General features: G+C 37.2%; 1 protein-coding gene across 11 annotated transcripts in view; it reads left to right on the forward strand.

The window, feature by feature from the left end:
• Lrriq1 (leucine rich repeats and IQ motif containing 1) overlaps positions 1–18,399 on the forward strand; it is a 185,343-nt gene that overhangs the window by 79,764 nt on the left and 87,180 nt on the right. For 9 of the 11 annotated variants that reach the window (XM_040754967.1, XM_040754968.1, XM_040754965.1 and 6 more), the window contains 4 exons: positions 6,362–6,451; positions 7,103–7,224; positions 7,735–7,833; positions 8,097–8,179. In XM_040754967.1, the coding sequence (XP_040610901.1) occupies positions 6,362–6,451; positions 7,103–7,224; positions 7,735–7,833; positions 8,097–8,179 (394 nt within the window). The remainder of the gene's footprint in view (positions 1–6,361; positions 6,452–7,102; positions 7,225–7,734; positions 7,834–8,096; positions 8,180–18,399) is intronic. The other 2 variants (XM_021225984.2, XM_040754966.1) reach the window with 1 other exon arrangement.

Here is an 18,399-nt window from a genome sequence, read left to right on the forward strand (position 1 = left end):
TTCATATATAAACCATTGACCTCCTAATACAAAACTTTACATTCCTTGAGTAAATCAATGTAGTATAATGCAGGTATTAGCATATAAGTCATTTTGACTTAGCCCATTTTGCTTAGTTTTTTTTTTTTTTTTGCATTTTAAAAACTGTTGAGCCTGTAAACTGTCTTTCTTCTTTAGCTTTTTTTGAGTTTTGATCTGAAGGCTGTTTTGGTCTTATACATTCGATTTTGATGTGTTTTCTGTCTTCCTACTTTGAGAAAGACTATTTTAGGATACTACATTGATTCACTCAAGGAATGTAAAGTTTGTATTAGGAAGTTTAGTCTGGAGTCATGCTCTATGTAAACATTAAATAAATGGGTTGGGGAGATAGTGCAGTGGATCAGAGCAGAATAATGTTGTGGAGAATCCACATTGGGAGGACTCACAGGCACAACACTAAACCAGCTCCAGGGAATCTGACACCCTCTGTTGGCCGCCAAAGGTATTGCATTCATGTGCACAAAACCAAACACAGATAACAGATACACACAGTTTTTAAAAAGAAAAAGAGATGAATACTCTGTAAGCAGTAAGTGAATTGCAACCTTTTTATGTGGTTATATGTGGTTGTGGGCACACGTAGAGGACAGAGGAAGATGTCTGCTATCATGGCTGCCATCTTGTATAGTTGTCCAAATGAATTTTTTTCGAGACAGTGTCTGTGGCTGAAGCTGAAACTCAGTAATGGGAAAGAATAGCAGACAAGTCCCTGGGGACCTTCTGTCACCCTAATGAGGAGTGGGATTGCAGTGTGCGCCACAGTCTCACATAGCCAGCACTCTATAGACTGAACCTTCTCCCAGCACAGATCAATATACTAATTTTTATCTGTTTGTAAATAATCATTGGTTCCCCTGGTGATCTCTGAATTATGGTTATGGGTATCTTAAAACACATTTTAGTTTTTATATGAGAGTGTAGGCCTCCTCTTTTGAGGCTTTGGTTAGAATGTACATACTCATAATAATTAAATCATTGCATCACGGAGCCATCCACAATGCAGTTTCCCCTTTTACTCTAGTTTCTCTGCTTAAGTATTTGTTTCAGGAGTACTTGCTCTCTATTTATGTCTACACAGATTTCTTTGGCAAGTGCCTTCTGTGTTATTTTTTCCGTTTGTCCTATATGTTCTGTGTTTAGTTTTTTTTCCTTTTTGTATTTAATTTTTTTTCATTATTATAAACCAACCCAGTTTTCTTGTTTTTTTTCCTTTTTGTATTTAATTTTTTTTCATTATTATAAACCAACCCAGTTTTCCTCTCTCTCCCCTTCTCCTGCCCCCATCTTCTCCCATCCCCCCATCTACTCAGAGTGGGTAAGGCCTCTTTTGGGAAGTCAACAAAATCTGATTTAACAAGTTGAGGCAAGAACCAGCCCCTACTCCCTGCATCAGGGATGAGCAAAGTATTCCACCATAGGAAATAGACTCCAAAAAGGCAGTTCATTTACCCAACATAAGTACTGGTCCCAACTGCCAGAGCCCCCCCCCAACCAAATCAAGCCACATAACTGTCAGCCACATTCAGAAGATCTAATTCTTGAACTGAAGTCCAGGAGTTCAGCTCAGTGCTTGGCCCATTTGCCTCTATCAGTTACTGGATGTAGGATCTATGTTAACAGTTAGGGTAGTCACTAATCTTATTATAGAGAAAGGCTACATTAGGCACCCTCTCCACTATTGCTAGGAGCCTTAGCTGGACTCATCCTTGTGGATCTTGAGAATTTTCCTAGCACTGGATTTCTCCCTAACCCCATAATGACTCCCTGTATCAAGATATCTCTTTCATTGCTCTGCCTCTCTGTCCCATCTCCTAATTGACCATCTCAGTCCCCCATGGTCCTGTCCACTATCTCTTCCCTTCTGCCTCCCAGTCTCAGTTTACCCAGGAGATCTTAACTATTTCTCCTCTCTGGGGCCCTCCATGTGTGTCCCTCTTAGAGTCCTCCTTTTTACCTAGCTTCTGTGGGGTTGTAGATTGTAGCCTGGTTACCTTTGCTTTGATTCTAATATCCACTGTGTTTGTCTTTCTGGGTCTTGGTTACCTTAATTTGGATTATTTTTTCTAGTTCCATCCATTTGCCTATAAATTTCATGATGTCATTTATTTTTTTACCACTGAGTAATACCCCATTGTGTAAAAAGACCACATTTTCTTTATCCATTATTCAGTTGAGGGGTATCTAGGTTGTTTACAGGTTCTAGCTTTACAAATAATGCTGCTATACACACAGTTGAACAAATGTCATTGTGGTATGATTGTGCATCTTTTGGGTATATGCCCAAGACTGATATTGCTGGGTCTTTATATCCAATTTTCTGATAAACTGCCACACTGATTTCCACTATGGCTATACAAGTTTGAGCTCCCACCAGCAATGGAGGAGTGTTCCCCTTACTTCACATCCTCTCCAACATAAACTGTTCTCTGTGTTTTTGATCTTAGCCATTCTGAGAGGTATAAGATAGTGTCTCAGTGTCCTTTTGATTTGCATTTCCCTGATGGCTAAGGCTATTGAACAATTGCTTAAGTGTCTTTTGACCATTGAGATTGTTCTGTTCAGAATTCTCTGTTTAGATCTACACCCCGTTTTTAAATTGCACTATTTGGTATTTTGATGTCTAGTTTCCTAAGTTCTTTATATATTTTAGAGATCAGCCCAATGTCAGATGTGGGGATGGTGAAGATCTTTTCTCATTCTATAGGCTGTTATTATGTCTAGTTGATAATGTCCTTTGTCTTCAGAAGCTTCTCAGTTGCATGAGGTCCCACTTATTTATTGTTGCTCTTAGTGTCTGTGCTACCGGTATTACGTTCAGGAAGCGGTCACCTGTGCTAATGCATTCAAGGCTATTCCCCAGTTTATCTTCTATCAGATTCAGTGTAACTGGATTTATGTTGAGTTCTTTGATCCATTTGAACTTGAGTTTTGTGCATGAGGATAGACATGAATCTGTCTGCAATCAACAACATGTCAGCATCCACTTCTGCCAGCACCATTTGTCAAAGATGCTTTCTTATTTTGACTTCTTTGTCAAAAATAAGGTGTTCATAGATAAGTGGATTAATATCCAGGTCTTCTATTAGATTCCATTGATCCATGTGTCTGTTTTTCTGCTAATACCAAGCTGTTTTTATTACTATGGCTCTATAGTAGAACTTGATGTCAGGGATGGTGCCTTTGGAAGTTCCTTTTATTGTACAGGATTGTTTTAGTTATCTTGGGTTTTTTATTTTCCATGTGAAGTTGACTGAATATTGTTTTTTTAAGATCTGTGAAAAATTGTGTTGGGATTTAGATGGAGACTGTATTGAATATGTAAATGAATCTGACAATCTTTTGGTAAGATTGTCATTTTTACTATGTTGATCCTGCCTATCCAAGTGCATGAGAGATTTACATTTTTTGATATCTTTCAATTTCTTTCTTCAAAGACTTAAAGTATTTGTCATTCAGGTCTTTCCCTTGGTAGGCTAGAGTTGCCCCCAAGACACTTTGTTATTTGTGGCTATTGCAAAGGGTGATGTTTCTCTGATTTCTTTCTTATGTTTGTCATTTGTATATAGGATGGCTACCTATTTTTTAAGTTAATATTGTATTCTGCCACATTACTGAAGGTGTTTATCAGCTGTAGGAGTTCTCTGCTAGAATTTTTAGGTCACTTATGCATACTATCATATCATCTGTAAACAGCAAAATTATATTTGTTCCATTCCAATTTGTATCCCTTTGATCTCCTCTTGTTGTCTTATTGTCCTAGTTATAATTTTGGGTACTGCTATTGGAATACCAATATAGGGAGAATTTCTACATAGAATACTGCTATAGTTCTGCTAGCGTAGTACTCCCTGGACAGAAAAAAATGAGATGGGTTGACAGGTGTTTTAAAGGATGATTTTTGGGTTTTGTTTTGTTTTTTTCAGTTACAAGATCAATGTAAATTAATGCCAGGCCTGACAGCATCAGTGGTCTCCTTAGCTACTAGTCAGATGGCCCAATGCCTTTCCCTAGTTGTCGTCTTCTCACTTGAACCATTTCCCTTACAATAAGATCACTATTTGATGATAGCTGGTTTGCAGCAAGCTGTGATCTTTCCTTGAGTAAATCTACCTTGCCATGTAGAGGGAGACATCTCTCCATCTAGTCTGAGTCCTACTGGGCCAATTTTTCTCTCCCCATTGGGTACCCACAGCCATTTATAAAATAACCACTCTAAGGCTTAATATCTATTTATAATTGCTTGGGCAATGACTTAGGCTACTTATTGCCTCACTATCTCTTATAAACTAACCAATTTCTATTAATCTGTGTATCATCCTGTGACTTTGGCTTACCTGTGATGCCTCCCTGGTGGCTACATGGCATCTCTTTGATCCCACCTACAACCTCTCTCTATCCTTGTCCTTATTTCCTGACTGACTTTACTCTGTTAAGCCATTGGGCAGAAGAAACTTTATTCATCAATCAATAAGAGAAACACATAGTCACAGCATACACAAGGACATCCCCAGAATTGCCATTAAGAAAATAATTTTACAAATTGAGCCTAAATCTTGTTCGGACTGCAAGTCTTTTTTTAAAGGACCGTCATCAAATTTTTTTTCATATGTCATGAACCAGACAGCCCACTCTAAATGTAGAAGTCAATGTGAGTTTACTGAACTTCTGACATGATTTAACAAGTACTTAATTTTAGCAGCTTAAATATGTTGCAAACATTGGCAATATCTTGTTTTCATAACTTTTCCAGAAATATCAAAGCAAATGGCCTTCATGTCAACTCTTTCATTTCAAAGTGCGACTAACAGAACTATAGCATTTTTTATGGGCTACCGTTTTCTTATCATTCTAAGATAATGGGAAAGAAGAACACTAAAGGTTTCAGTGAGAATTCTCTCCTATGCCCTCTCTCTGTCTCTCCAATAATGCTTTATTTGTGAATATTCACATTTAAATAATTTATTTGAAAGACAAAAAATTTTCTATGTTTATTATTCACAACATAATGCTTTAAAACATGCCTTCTTGATAGAATCAAAATATTAATTTTATCGTCAAGTACAGTAACCAGTATACTTATTATTTTGTCGTGAGTGTAGCCAAAAATCTCTCAGAGATATTTAGCAGATTTTTATTTGCCATAATCACCACAAAATTTCATAGATTTCTTAAACTTCTCACTGCCCAATTGCAACTATTAAACTCAATATAACTATGAGATAAATGTTTTTATCTTAATAATGCATAATAGAAAATCCCATAAAATACTTAACTGGGTATAGTTGTTCCATTTCCGTGATATCAAAATACCATGAAATTGATTCTGTGTCTTAAGACTAGTGCTCAACTGAAAGTGTGTTATTACCTAGTATACCAATAATCACTGTGTTTTAGTCCACATTTTCAGTAGTCATTCAAAATCCAGGGCAGATTGAATTTGTATGAATGGAAAACTCTGTTACTATCCCCTTAGAATATCATGCTCCTAATTTTCAAAATGTTTGGCTATTTTATAGCTTTCCCAAGGCTAATCAGTACTGTGGTGATCCTTGTTCACAGAAGTTTATTCTAAGATATATCGGCTAAGATAACCCAATGAAATAAAATTCAGATAATTGTATCTTAAATGTATAGCACTTATATAATTAATATAACTTTGTTGAATAAAGAATAAGGTTGGGAACTAGATAAGTGGGACAAATATGATTCAGGATGAAGAGAAAGGTGTTACAAAGTAGAAATTTCACACTTGAAGTATGAACTAGCTTTTTTCACATATGAAGTGTTGTATTGAAGAAAAATTACATCAGAAGTGACATACTATATATTCTTAATTCATTCTTACAAATTTTTATGTCCACCCAAAATACTTCTGAAATTTGGAAAATAAAATTAAGGCAAACCTTATCTTATATGTCATACTTAAGGATAGTTGATTCTAATGTGTTAAAATATTGTAGTTTAAATAACAATGTTTAATAGAACTTATAATTTGCATGACTGACACCTCTTGGTTACTTATAGACTTAGCTTAAAGTCAGTAATGAATAAATATGCAGAACCATATTTTCCTCACTTTTAGAGCAATCAAGTATCAGTTCTTTCCTTAAGCAAAGTGTGTGGATGAACACCCCATCGATGTTTTATAATGTGCACTTTAACCAGGGGCAGAGCCTCTTGTGAGGGCAAGTAAAACTTTATTATAAATGAAAGTCCTCGTGGAGTTTGTGACTATTTCTGACATACTGTACAATTTCAAGGAAACGAGGTACGGGTTTGCAAGTTACATTTGTCCATTCTACTGCCCTTCCTTGTGCAGGATGCCTTGGAGAAAGACTGGCCAGTTTTAGATTCCACCGGCTTCCCTTCACAAACACTGCCTCTCTCCAACCAGCTGCCCTGGCCAAAGGTAAAATGTCATGGACGCTTCGGAGTGCTCGATCTTTGCTGGCTTCTGAAGGTTCTGCTATGCAGTGGTGATTAATACTGCGATTTATTGACTCGAAAAACATAATTACTGTTAGAAGCCTTTGACTTCCTCCCCATCCCCAGCTGTAATTTTTCATGTAGCTTTTCTTTCGTTGGCTCTTTACTTTTTCTTTACTTTGGATTTCTTTCAACGCTTTATTTAACAGTAGCCAGAAAAAAACTGATGCGCCTCAGCTGCATATTTGGCAATAGACTAAAATCACCAGTTGATGGCACTTTAAAAAAAATGCAGAAATGGTCCCTGAGAGACAGCAGCTGAGGATCCTCAGCCAGAGGTCAAGGGGCCGCAATATCTGTTATTTACTTGATAATCTTTGAAGTTTGTGTGTTTTTTAAACTTTTTAAGCTTTGCAGTTAATCATTTTGTATGCATGAGCTATACTAAAAAGCAGATTCTTCCCCATGTAATAAAAGAATATTTAAGCATGTTCCAGAAATTTCATCTGATCATCCTTTTAATTTTGTAATGAATGTCCCTTTCGACACTGTTCAGGTTTATACATGTTAGGTAGCAATACAAATGTTGGAATTGTTCGATTTACTTTCCATTTATTTATGTTTTTAAAATAAGAATGCTCGGACTTTGAAACATGATGAAATGTCCCTTAGTGTGCCAACTCATCCATCTCAGGCATGGCTATGCAATGAGAACGAAAATTTGCTTTCATCAGAACACACGCAGTTAAGTAGCAGGTAAGCTAAATTACTCTTTTAAGTGGGAATCAATTTATGAATGACAAAGCCGAAAGAACAAACCCCTTACACATGTAGAGCAATGATAAAAATAGAAGTGAACTGAGTGGTTCAGACGACAAAACACATGTAATGCTAATATAGAAATTTCAGTGTTCAAAATGTGTGGAGATGCACAAAAGAGGTGACAAAACTTATACTTTGGTGAAATAATGCAATCATTGTACAAATGGATCTTCATGGCTTGACAGGTAGAGAGGAGGTCTAGAATGAAGATCCCAGTGCCACAGTCCTTTCAGCAAAAGAACTGAAATATGCTCCGTGTAATTGAAATGTAAACACTTTAAATTAATGGAAGACTTTTATTACTTCTCAAGATAAAGCGCCTCTGTGGCTTAAATATATTTGATTTCCAAGTTGGAGACAACATAAACAGCTTGCCGTTCTTAAGAGAGCTGATGTACTCGTGTTGATTCCATTACAAAAGACAAAAACGTGCATTTCTGTTAGCAGATCAGAAAACAGAACTTTATCCTGGACCTCCGAATCAAACATGAGTAGGAAGAGTTTACTGCAATCTGAAAAGGAAGAAAAAATTTCAGAAGAATGGTAAGTCCTCTATTTTACACTAAAGAAAATAAGTAATTGGAGTATTGCTGGAAATCCAAGGCAGACCTTTGTGTGTGTGTGTGTGTGAGGGCGGGGGGGTGCGGCAGATTAAAAAAGTCTTTAAGAAACTAACCTTTGCAATAAGTTAGGCTTTCTTAAGTGAGATTACAAATTTATCGCATGTGATATAATTTAACTGTACATTTTCATGTATGTACTTGTCTAAATATGCCTTAGGTATGTTAAATTTCTCTTTTCAACAGGGGTTTTAAGGATATTTCTACAGCTCAGCAGATGCTAAAGAGAGCTCAGAAAATGAAATCAAAAAAATTAAGGAAAAAATTAGGTAAGTCATTACCTTTAAACAGAAGCTCTATGTGATATTTACTATGAAATTTTTAAATGCAGTTTTCTTTTATATTTAATATGAACAGACATTAATGTACAGATAACTATACCCAAGATAGTAACTACAAAATTCTCAATTTCCAAAGAAAATTATACGATCACATTTAGTGATGTATTTTCCCTTTTTATTTTAAAAATATTCCCTGTTTCATATGCATTGATATTGACTTTTTCTTTGTGCTGTGCGCTGTGGTGACTATGCTATAATTTGTCTCTGAGCTGGTCCACTCTCGGAATGTTGATTCAAAAGCGATCCGCTTTGTATACTCTTTCTATTGAGAGCTCTCAAGTTGCTGGGTCAGTCAATAAACAGTCAATAACTGTTTGGTGATTTTATCTGTAGAGATTTCACATAGGATCCCTGGAAAAGAAACACAATTTATTTTTTATGATTTTTGAAGAGTTTGGTAAAAATTGGACGGCATCTTTTTAATTTTTTTCCTATCCACTTGTGAAACTGTTCTACAAATCATTTGTCTTGCTTTGGTCACTTCAACTCATTATCATATCCAGGGTAAATATAAAGATGTCAGGCAAGAAATAGCAAACAGCTATGATTTGATGTCTCTTCTTAAAACTTTAAAATTATCTACATATTGCATTTAACTTCTATTTTTATAATCTCATGAATTCATGAGTGTAATATAAGGTCTTCTAATGAGCACTTTTGTTATAAGTAGCCAAGAAGAAAACCTATTCTTGTAGCTCAGAAATTACCTGTTTATCTGCATATTTATTGAATTCTGAGTTATATATATGCATATGTATAAAAATGTAAATTAAAATAGCAAAAATACTTTGTTTCTAATAAATAACATACTTGTCATATCAGTCAGTAGTCATTGATAAATTCATGGTAACTCATTTTTGAGTTTTTAAACATGTAATTTTTCTGTGTTGGTGTGTTATTAGTTATTTTAATTTCTATGTTCTATCCTTTGGAGATAACTATAACTTTGTACCCCATTTGTCAAATACAAAACACTGAACATTTAAACATATTAAAATGAGTTCAAGTGAGTGCTGTGCTTTCCCTTTGTCTATTCTTGCTGTCTACTTGTTTTGTAAATCCCTGTGAAGTTCATCAGCTGTGAACCGATGATCGAAAGTAGTAACTCCAAAGCCTGAGTGTGTTGAAGCTCAATCTGGGCATCTGGAATACAATACAGTAGATAAGGTAGTTCAGTAAACGTCTTTATTGCTTTCATCTGTTTCTCTGTCCATCTACAAGAATTTCAAAAGGAACTGCCCTAAGAATAATACAAAAACATAGGAATTCCTGAGCCAACTTCAAAGGCAAAATGGGTTGAGAAGTGGCCCAGTCAATAGTCAAGAGGAAATTGAGTATTTCTCTTTAAGAAGTTTTGCTATATCTTTGAAAAGTAGTAATGTCATGTTTTCTGTCTCCTCTCATGGAGAGAGCTGAGAAAATGTTTATGTCCATAGAACTTTTCTGATTCTGCCCCTGGGAATGTCTTTCTTCCTGCTGTTATCACCAAAATCTTGCTTGTTTTGGTTGAGAAAGATTTTATAAGTCAATATATTACCTGATAGATGTAACTTTTTCTTTCTATTTCACGTTTTATTTTAAATTTGTGCTCACAACTATATGTAATTAAACAAAAAGGAAGTTTCTCCTTGTCAGTCACAAGGGGGCGGGATAGAGTCAAACATGGGAAGGAAAACTCCACAGTCAAACTTTATAATTCCATTTTAACTTGATGCTTTGGCAGTGGTAAATCAGCAGAATGTTTCAGGCCAAGGTTGTCATCTACAATTGTGACTTTTTAAATGAAAATCATTGACTGATTCCAGAATACCAAGAAACTCTTTACCACTGAGCGAACAATTTAAATCTCTGCTTCATGTTTGTTTTTTTTACACCAACATATATTAATGACACAAAGTCAATTTGAATTTAAAATCTAAATGCCTAAGTACAAAATTTAATTATGAGTCTCTCATGGTTCTCATACCTTTCCACTACTCCTTCCTCACAATAGAGATACCTGTTGGAATAAGAGAGGGTGAAAATGAGAAAGAAAGAAAATAAGGAACCCTTTTGAATGATCACATTTTATTTAACTTCTAGTAAGTCCATGGCTTAGTACTCTCATGATTTTCATCTGTAAATAAGTTATTTAAGAGTTTGTACAATGGATTTTCTTTTAGAGTTTAAAATTTAGATTGAAATCCTGTTACCTTTCCAATTTTCAGAATTCAACTGGTGATGTGTTGTTAACTTACTTGTATATGACAATGATTTAAAATTTTAGCCACAAATGTTCGGAAGCAATACTTAAATCTAAATTCTGCTAAAACTGTAAAGTTTCCTAGGAAAATGTAAATGTTAGTGGAGATATTCCCCACATCTTAAGTGGAAACCCTGCCAGCATGAAAATTTGAGGACACAAGAGGGCAGCATTGTCCACAAAAGTGATGCTAGACTCATTAGTTGTGTTGTCTGACAATGAGGTTTGTAGTGTGTGTGAGAGAGAGACAGAGAAAGAGACAGAGACAGAGACAGAGACAGAGACGGACAGAGACAGACAGAGACAGAGAGAGAAGAGATACGGGGTTCATTAATTACGTAACGTCAACACTTTCCTCTGTTCTTACAAAGCAGTCATCCTCAAGAAGGCCGAGCATACACACAGAGTACAGAAGAGTCAAATATCAGTTATGAAAAATAATCTGGGTCAGATAAAGCACTTAATATTTCCTGTTTGCATCCCTTACATTTATTTGCCAGGACTATGAATCAGCAGTACTCATTTAATGTGAAAATGAAAACATGGCAAGTGCAGTGATTTGCAAAATAGGGGTTACTGAAACAAATTACCGATAGAAGAAGAAAACTGCTCAAGAAACTGATTAATCACAAAACACAGTTGAGGAAGAGTGAGGACAGTTGTGAGGAGAGCCCCAGTGCTGACGAAATCTGCTGGCATAAATAAAGCCATCTGCCTTAAGGAGCAGCAGGACCCAGTGTCCTGGGTAGCTCAGTTCGTGGGGCTTCAACCCAGGTCTCATTTGATATAAAGCATCATTTGCATAGGAAAAAATTAAGAGAAGCAGAGGGGGAAGAACGGGATGATGACGGCAGCATTGCTTGACAGTCTTGAGAGGAAGTTTAAAATTGTGTGACATTCTCTTTATCACGGTTTACTCAGTTTATGTTTGGATTGTGGTGGTGGTTGTTTTTCTTAGTAAGTACTTGTTTTTTCCCTCATGATTGACATCGGCTAGAAACAAAAGTGACTAGTCCTGTTTGGTTCATCGTCTGTCTGTCTGTTTCTTCCGTTGGCCTACTGATGGAGGCACAGAAGTAATTTCAGAATTGGAGTTTTCAGACACTGAGGGAAGTTTAAGACACAACGCTGCAATGAAGAGCATCATATGGAAAGTGAGAGTCCCTGGTCTATTGAAAACATGCAGGGTCAATGACCCCAGGGCAGTGAACATATTTGGGAGTAAGACTAGATGAGTGGGTTGAGGAAAGGGAGTAGGTAGCTGGTCTTGATGTCTACCACTCCTTGGAAGCTCGAAGTAGAGGGATTTGGATGCATAGAAACTTGCAAAACACAAGGGTAGAAAGATAGAGAATGCAGACATAATATCTTTTTCTCTGTATTTATCAAATTTATTCATTTGAATTTAAGCTTTTGTAGTTAAGGGAAAGAAAAAAATAAGATGAAACAAAGTGGTTTAATCTGGTTTTGAAGGAAGAGTGACACAGATGGATAAAAATGGTTCATCAGATCTTTTAACACCAAATAGTATGAAGCACATGATTCTCATTCAGATGGTATTTGTTGGTTTTATTTCCATGAAAAATAGCTTAAGCCAATTCTATCATTAAATCATATCCAAGAATTAGGTAATGTAGAAAATTAATAAATGTTTATTTTGTGCATTTTAAGCTGTTCACAGGTTGTGTGAAAGGAGTTTCTACAATGATAGTATAACTAGTGAAGTTTTAAGTAAAACCGACCAAGAATGATCAATATTGATAAAAGTTCAGCAAAATGAGATTTGCTTAAGCTTTATTTACCTCAAAGAGTTCTAGAAAGCATAAGAGTTTTAGTGAAACAATAATTTGTTGTGCTTCCAAGAGCAATAATAGAATTCACTTTGAATTGTAAAGAGTCTAGTCTCCATCTATTTTGCATTAAACTCCCAGAATCTAGTAATATGTCTGCCACCTGACTTAACAGTAAATTACGTGAAAGTTATTGAAAACCATTTAAAAATACATATTTATTGTTTTGAGAGTCTTTAATCAATTATAGATTTATATATGGAAAATTAAATTTAAATTAGTACATAAGATGGGTGTATATGCAAATAAAACTGATACTAACTTGGTTCAGGAAGGCCAAGGTCCTTCCTAAGCCAGAATTAGCAGTGTTTTCCTTTTGGTGTTGGCTTTAGAGACATGATGGATGCAAGTGTAGAGGAAACAGAGATTCCCAGTTCATGTTTTCAGAAAGCTGATAAGAACAGGCAGCATGTGACAGAGGAGTTTCTGTGTGAAGGGCCAGTGAGGGCAAAAGACCATCCTGTGAGCACATGAAAGTGGAACCTAGACTTCAGTGAACACCCCAAGATGTTAGCTGTGGGCTGTCTGCCAAGGAGAGCTACATGTAGGAAGTGGGGCCAGCCAAGGAGAGATTTATGTTGTAGGAAGCAATCTAAGGCAAAAAGTACCTAGTCCTGTAAAATTAAAGTACTGGACATGAGACATAGAGCTAGAGGATTTGGTCTTTGCCTAGCTGGGCTCCATTCTTGCTTCAGTCCAGTATTTCCTTGCTAGGTGTCCATTCCTCCTTTTTCAATGGTAATATATATATTCTATGCCATTGTCTGATGGAAGTTTGTAATTTGCATTTTTATTTTACAAGAAGTTACAAGTAAGAGATTGCCTTGAGTTAATGGAAGAGACTTTAGATTTTCAGACAGTGCTAAGAATATGGAAACATCTGAAGTTGAATTTATGAAATTCACCTTATGTTATGGCCATAAGACTATAGCCAGGGAGCTGAATGTAGTGGTTCATATTAGAACGTTCCCCCATAGTCTAAAGCATTTGAACACTTGGTCCCCAGTTGGTAACACTGTTTCAGGGAGGCTTAGGAGGGGGAGGAAGCAGGGGGGGCAGGGCGTGACGTAAAAAACTTTGCCTGCTTTCAGTTTGCTCTGTCTGCTTTGTGCTTTGGTTCAAGGTGTGAGCTCTCAGCATCTTACTCTTTAATGGCCATGGCTGCTGTTTGGTGCCTTAACTGTGTTTAACCATCACAGACTCTTATGCCTCAGGAAACATAAGCTAAAATAAAGTCTCTCTTTTTTATTTATTTTTCAGTTTAAATTTAGATTAGAAACAAGGTTGCTTCACAAGTCAGTTCCAGGTCCCTCTCCGTTTCCCTCCCCTACTCCTGCGCCCTCCCTCATTATCCCCTCATTTCCCCAGGGAGGGTGAGGCCCTCCATGGAGGTGTCCTTAGTCTGTCATTTAATCCAGGGCAGGGCCTAGACCCTCCCCCAAGAGTTCAGGGCATCTCACATTGTTGGATGGGAGTCCAAAGTCCATGTGTATACTCAGGATGAGTACTGATCTACTGCCCAAGGCTCAATAGATTGCCTAGGCCTCCTCCCTGACACCCACATTCAGGGGGTCTTGATCAGTCCCATGCTGGATTCCCAGGCTGATGCCTGGGATTCAAGAGTTAACCTTTGTCAGGTCAGCTGTTTCTGGGGGTTAAGCCAGCCCAGTCTTAATCCCTTTGATCATCAGTCCTCCCTCTCTGTTACTGGATTTCTTGAGTTCAGCTCAGTACTTATCCGTGGGAGTCTGCCTCTTCTTCCATCAGCCACTGAATGAAGTTTCTGTTTCCCAGACTCTCTGGCCATGGGATTGTAGGCTGGCACTCCCCAGATCTATGTCTAAAATCCATATATGAGAGAGATATGAGAGAGTACATGCCATGTTTCTCTTTTTGTGACTGCGTTACCTCCCTCAGGATGGTTTCTTCTAGTGTCATCCATTTTCCTGCAAATCTCAGGATTCCATTGTTTTTTTCTGCTGAATAGTACTCCATTGTGTAAATGTACCACATTTTCTCTATCCACTCTTCAGGTGAGGGGCATCTAGGTTGCTTCCAAGTTCTGGCTATTACAAATAATGCTGCTATGAAAATAGTGGAACATAAAATCTCTCTTTTTATGTTGGTGTTTGGTCTAGGTGATTTATGACAACAGTGTAAAAGTAGCTAATACAGTCCTTCATTATGAAGAATGCTGCCTCTCATGCAGCAAGACCTGGGGCCAGCTCCCAGGAGCTCACAGAAAATTGGGCATGGTAGTGCATGGTTGAAATCCCCTCCGAAGTGAGAGGCAGGGAGGGTGATGTTAAAGGCTATCCTAAGTTTGAGACCAGCCTACCAATGCTGTTTAAGGCCCTGTCTTGGGGGAAAAAGCCACGATAACTACATTTAATGATATTTCGTGTAAGAAGAATGGTATTAAGGTAGTGAATTGTCGGGGAATATTAGTTTCAGGTGCATGATTTTTGTTTATACTGTATTTGTTTAACTCTGTGAAGCTGTGTTACTGTGCCTGTCTAAAACACCTGGTGGTCCTAATAAAGACCTGAATGGCCAATAGTGAGGCAGGAGCAAGGATAGGTGGGGCTGGCAGGCAGAGAGGAGAAATTGAGAGATGAGGAAGAGGCAGAGCAAGAGAGAACAAGAAGAGGAGAATGTCAGGGGCCAGCCACTCAGCCACCCAGCTACCCAGTCAGCCATGGAGTAAGAAGGGAAGTATGATATACAGAAGTAAAAAAAGATAAAAGCCCAGAGGGAAAAGGTAGACAGGTTAATTCAAGTTAAGAAAAGCTGGCTATCAACAAGCCAAGCTAAGGTCAGACACTCATAACAAAGAATAAGCCTCAATGTGTGATTTACTTGGGAGCTGGGTGGTGGGCCCCTCAAAAAGGAAAAAGAGTAAAAACCATCAAACAATAGTGAATCAAAACTGAGACTGTAGAAATTGAGGAAGGATTACACAAATGATAGATGATGTCATATAAACTTCATGAATTCACTCAAATTTTGTTACCTTACAGAGAATGATTACAAATCATAACACCAAAGCAAATGCATGAATGAGTTAGATTCTCATACCTAAATATCTCTTTAAATGTAATTAAAGGTGTATTTATTTTTTTACACTGGCAAGGCATGTTAGGAGAGAGAACGAACTTTTAAATAACAATTTCTCAGATGAGTATGATTAATGAGAAAAACAGACTTTAAAAGTGAATAATGTTGGATCCATCTGTCTATTCTCTCCCTGGCCTGCCTTATTCTATGAATGATTAAAGGTATTTTCCAGTAACCTAATAATGTAGAAATATTACCATTATTTGTGCTGACTTATGTTTGCTTGTGGCACTTATTGAGAGACTACACTTAATGTGAACTTGTCAAATCTGTCATTCTATCCAAGTCAGTGTTGGATAGAATGGACAGAGTGTAAAATCAGTTTGCTCACATATAGCCAGTAAAAGGTGGACCTGGAATCTGGCCCAAGGTACAGTATACGCAAATGATCCACAAGCCATTCTCGTGACAGTATTCCTTTTTTTCCTGGCTTCTGGACTTGAATATGTATTTCCTAAGTCTACAAATGTTATTTTATTCAGCATTATTTCCAGAGACTGTTAGTTCCATTTATTTTTCCCATGTTAAATCACCATATTTCTTTCTTCTTATCATTATCCTTTTCCAATTGAAATTAATTTTGAATCAGTTTAAGGTGATGCAATCAAAGTGTTTTGAAACTAAAAGGATTTTTATAATATAGTAGTGCTCCACATATGCTCTTGGGAAATAAAATTATTTTAATGAGTAAATTTTGTCAGACAGGCATTCTTTTTTTCTCAGTATATGTTTTTAGTTAAATTAGAAACATGCTTGCCTCACATGTCAATCCCAGCTCCCTCTCCCACACCTCCTCTCTTACCCCTCTACCAGTCCCTCCACAACTCCCCATCCAATCCCCACACCATTCCCTAGGGAGGGTGAGGCCCTCCATATGGAATGGGCTCCCAAAGTAAACTCTGATCTACTACCCAAGGCCCCAGATCTGGATCAGTCCCATGCTGGCCTCTCAGCCTTCAGTCTGGGGTCCAAGAGCTCCCCTTGTCAGGTCTGCTGTCTCTGTGGGTTTCACCAGTACGGTCTTGACCCCTTGGCTCATCACTCCTCCCTTTCTATGACTGGGTTCCCCGAGTTCAGTTCAGTGTTCAGCTATGGGTATCTGCCTCTCCTTCCATCAGTTACTAGATGAAAGTTCTAGGATGATATATAAAGTAGTCGTCAATCTCATTATCAGGGAGGGCGCAATTAAGGTATTCTCTCCACTATTGCTTAGTTTGCCAGTTGGTAGACATGCATTCTAAATGGTTTATGTTTGCTAAATGCTTGGCTCTGGATAACAGTATGAAGGAAGTGCTATTGGTACCTCTGCTTTGCATATAAATTCATACAGAGGGAGTGTCATTTTTTCCAAGAAAGTTCCAAATAAGGCACTAATCCATGCTTTTGTCCATAGTATTTTGTTCGCTGGAATAAAAACTATTCAATGATGGACCCATCTACCTATTTCCTGTATACATTTGCCAAGAACACAATTATTTGGAATCACATTTGTTTGTGTCTTTTGTTGAGTGCTTACAGGCACATGAGCATGAACCATTTCCCAAAATTTCACCTTTGTATGGAAATTCACTATTGTTCAGGTTGGAATGAGACAGATTAGAAGAACAATCTACAACTAATAAAAGTTGGAACCGATATCTAACCCAGTTATATACAACTGTAACACTATCCTTCTGAAAGCAATAGAGATCAATAAGGACGCAAGAAGAAAGAAGACTTAGAAAGTTGAAAGATGGCCATGATGAACCACAGCAATGCTCCATGTTTGTAATATAAGCTCATAGAACTATACTTTCCCTGATTGACTTATGTTTCTTCTGGGATATCACAAGATATGTGGATGGATTATATAGCTTCTTATCTGTGCTATGGTGTGTCTGTACATTTTTTATTATTGCTAATTCCTAGTGAGTTTTTGTAGGAACTTCCAATGATGATAAGGGCACAGATACTTCAGAAGGGAGCCAAACATTGACTGATAGTTTCTGTAGACATGATCAATATAGTGTTTGTGAAACACATAAATGAGCCTTGGTGGGACTCAGTTACTGCTAAAAGATAGTAGTAGCGAATTTCCAGGTTACTCGTCACAGAGCATCCTTTCACAGATGCTTTTTTCTTCCTCCTCTCAGCGTACAGTCCAGAACTTACTACTTTGTCCTAAACTGTGCATGTGTTTTAGTATCTTTGATGTCTAAAACCCTGACTTTTTGTATGATGTATTTAAGTTTATTACTCTAGGCATTAATCAAGGATTCTTACTCTCCTAGTATGGAAAATGGTAAAAGATAGTAAAACAAATGGGTGCCATCCTAAAAAGGTGCTAAAAGTACTCAATTTCCCACGAACTTTCATCCCCTGGGCTTATACCACTGCTTCCTCAATCTTTAGGCAAAACCTCTAAAATACTGTAGGGCCAAATCCTATTTTCTTTTCTTTTCTTTCTTTCTTTCTTTCTTTCTTTCTTTCTTTCTTTCTTTCTTTCTTTTTATTGGTTTTACGAGACAGGGTTTCTCTGTATTGGTTTGGAGGCTGTCAGTCCAGCCTGGCCTCGAACTCACAGAGATCCGCCTGCCTCTGCCTCCCGAGTGCTGGGATTAAAGGCGTGCACCACCACCACCCGGCCCAAATCCTATTTTCACATTCCATAAAATCATTTACTATTAATAAGAAATTGTAAGGCACTACATTCACTGTGAATCCCCCTGTGATATGATAGATTAATACTGTTTGTAACTTTAAAACATAGAAAAATTCTTAAAACCTCTGTGTTCTCAAATACATTAGTATAGAAATGAAATCACTGTGTTTTCATGTAAAATAAACATTTTCTAGTAATTGTTTTCTTGCTGTCTTTCTTCCATGTCACATACATGTTCTCTGTCTTGCTTTCATCTTACTTCCGTGTTCTCTGTATAGTTTAGTGAGGATATAGTGAG

The sequence above is a fragment of the Mesocricetus auratus genome, unplaced genomic scaffold, assembly GCF_017639785.1.
Source record: "Mesocricetus auratus isolate SY011 unplaced genomic scaffold, BCM_Maur_2.0 Super-Scaffold_100011, whole genome shotgun sequence".
In the NCBI taxonomy this organism is placed as follows: Eukaryota; Metazoa; Chordata; class Mammalia; order Rodentia; family Cricetidae; genus Mesocricetus; species Mesocricetus auratus.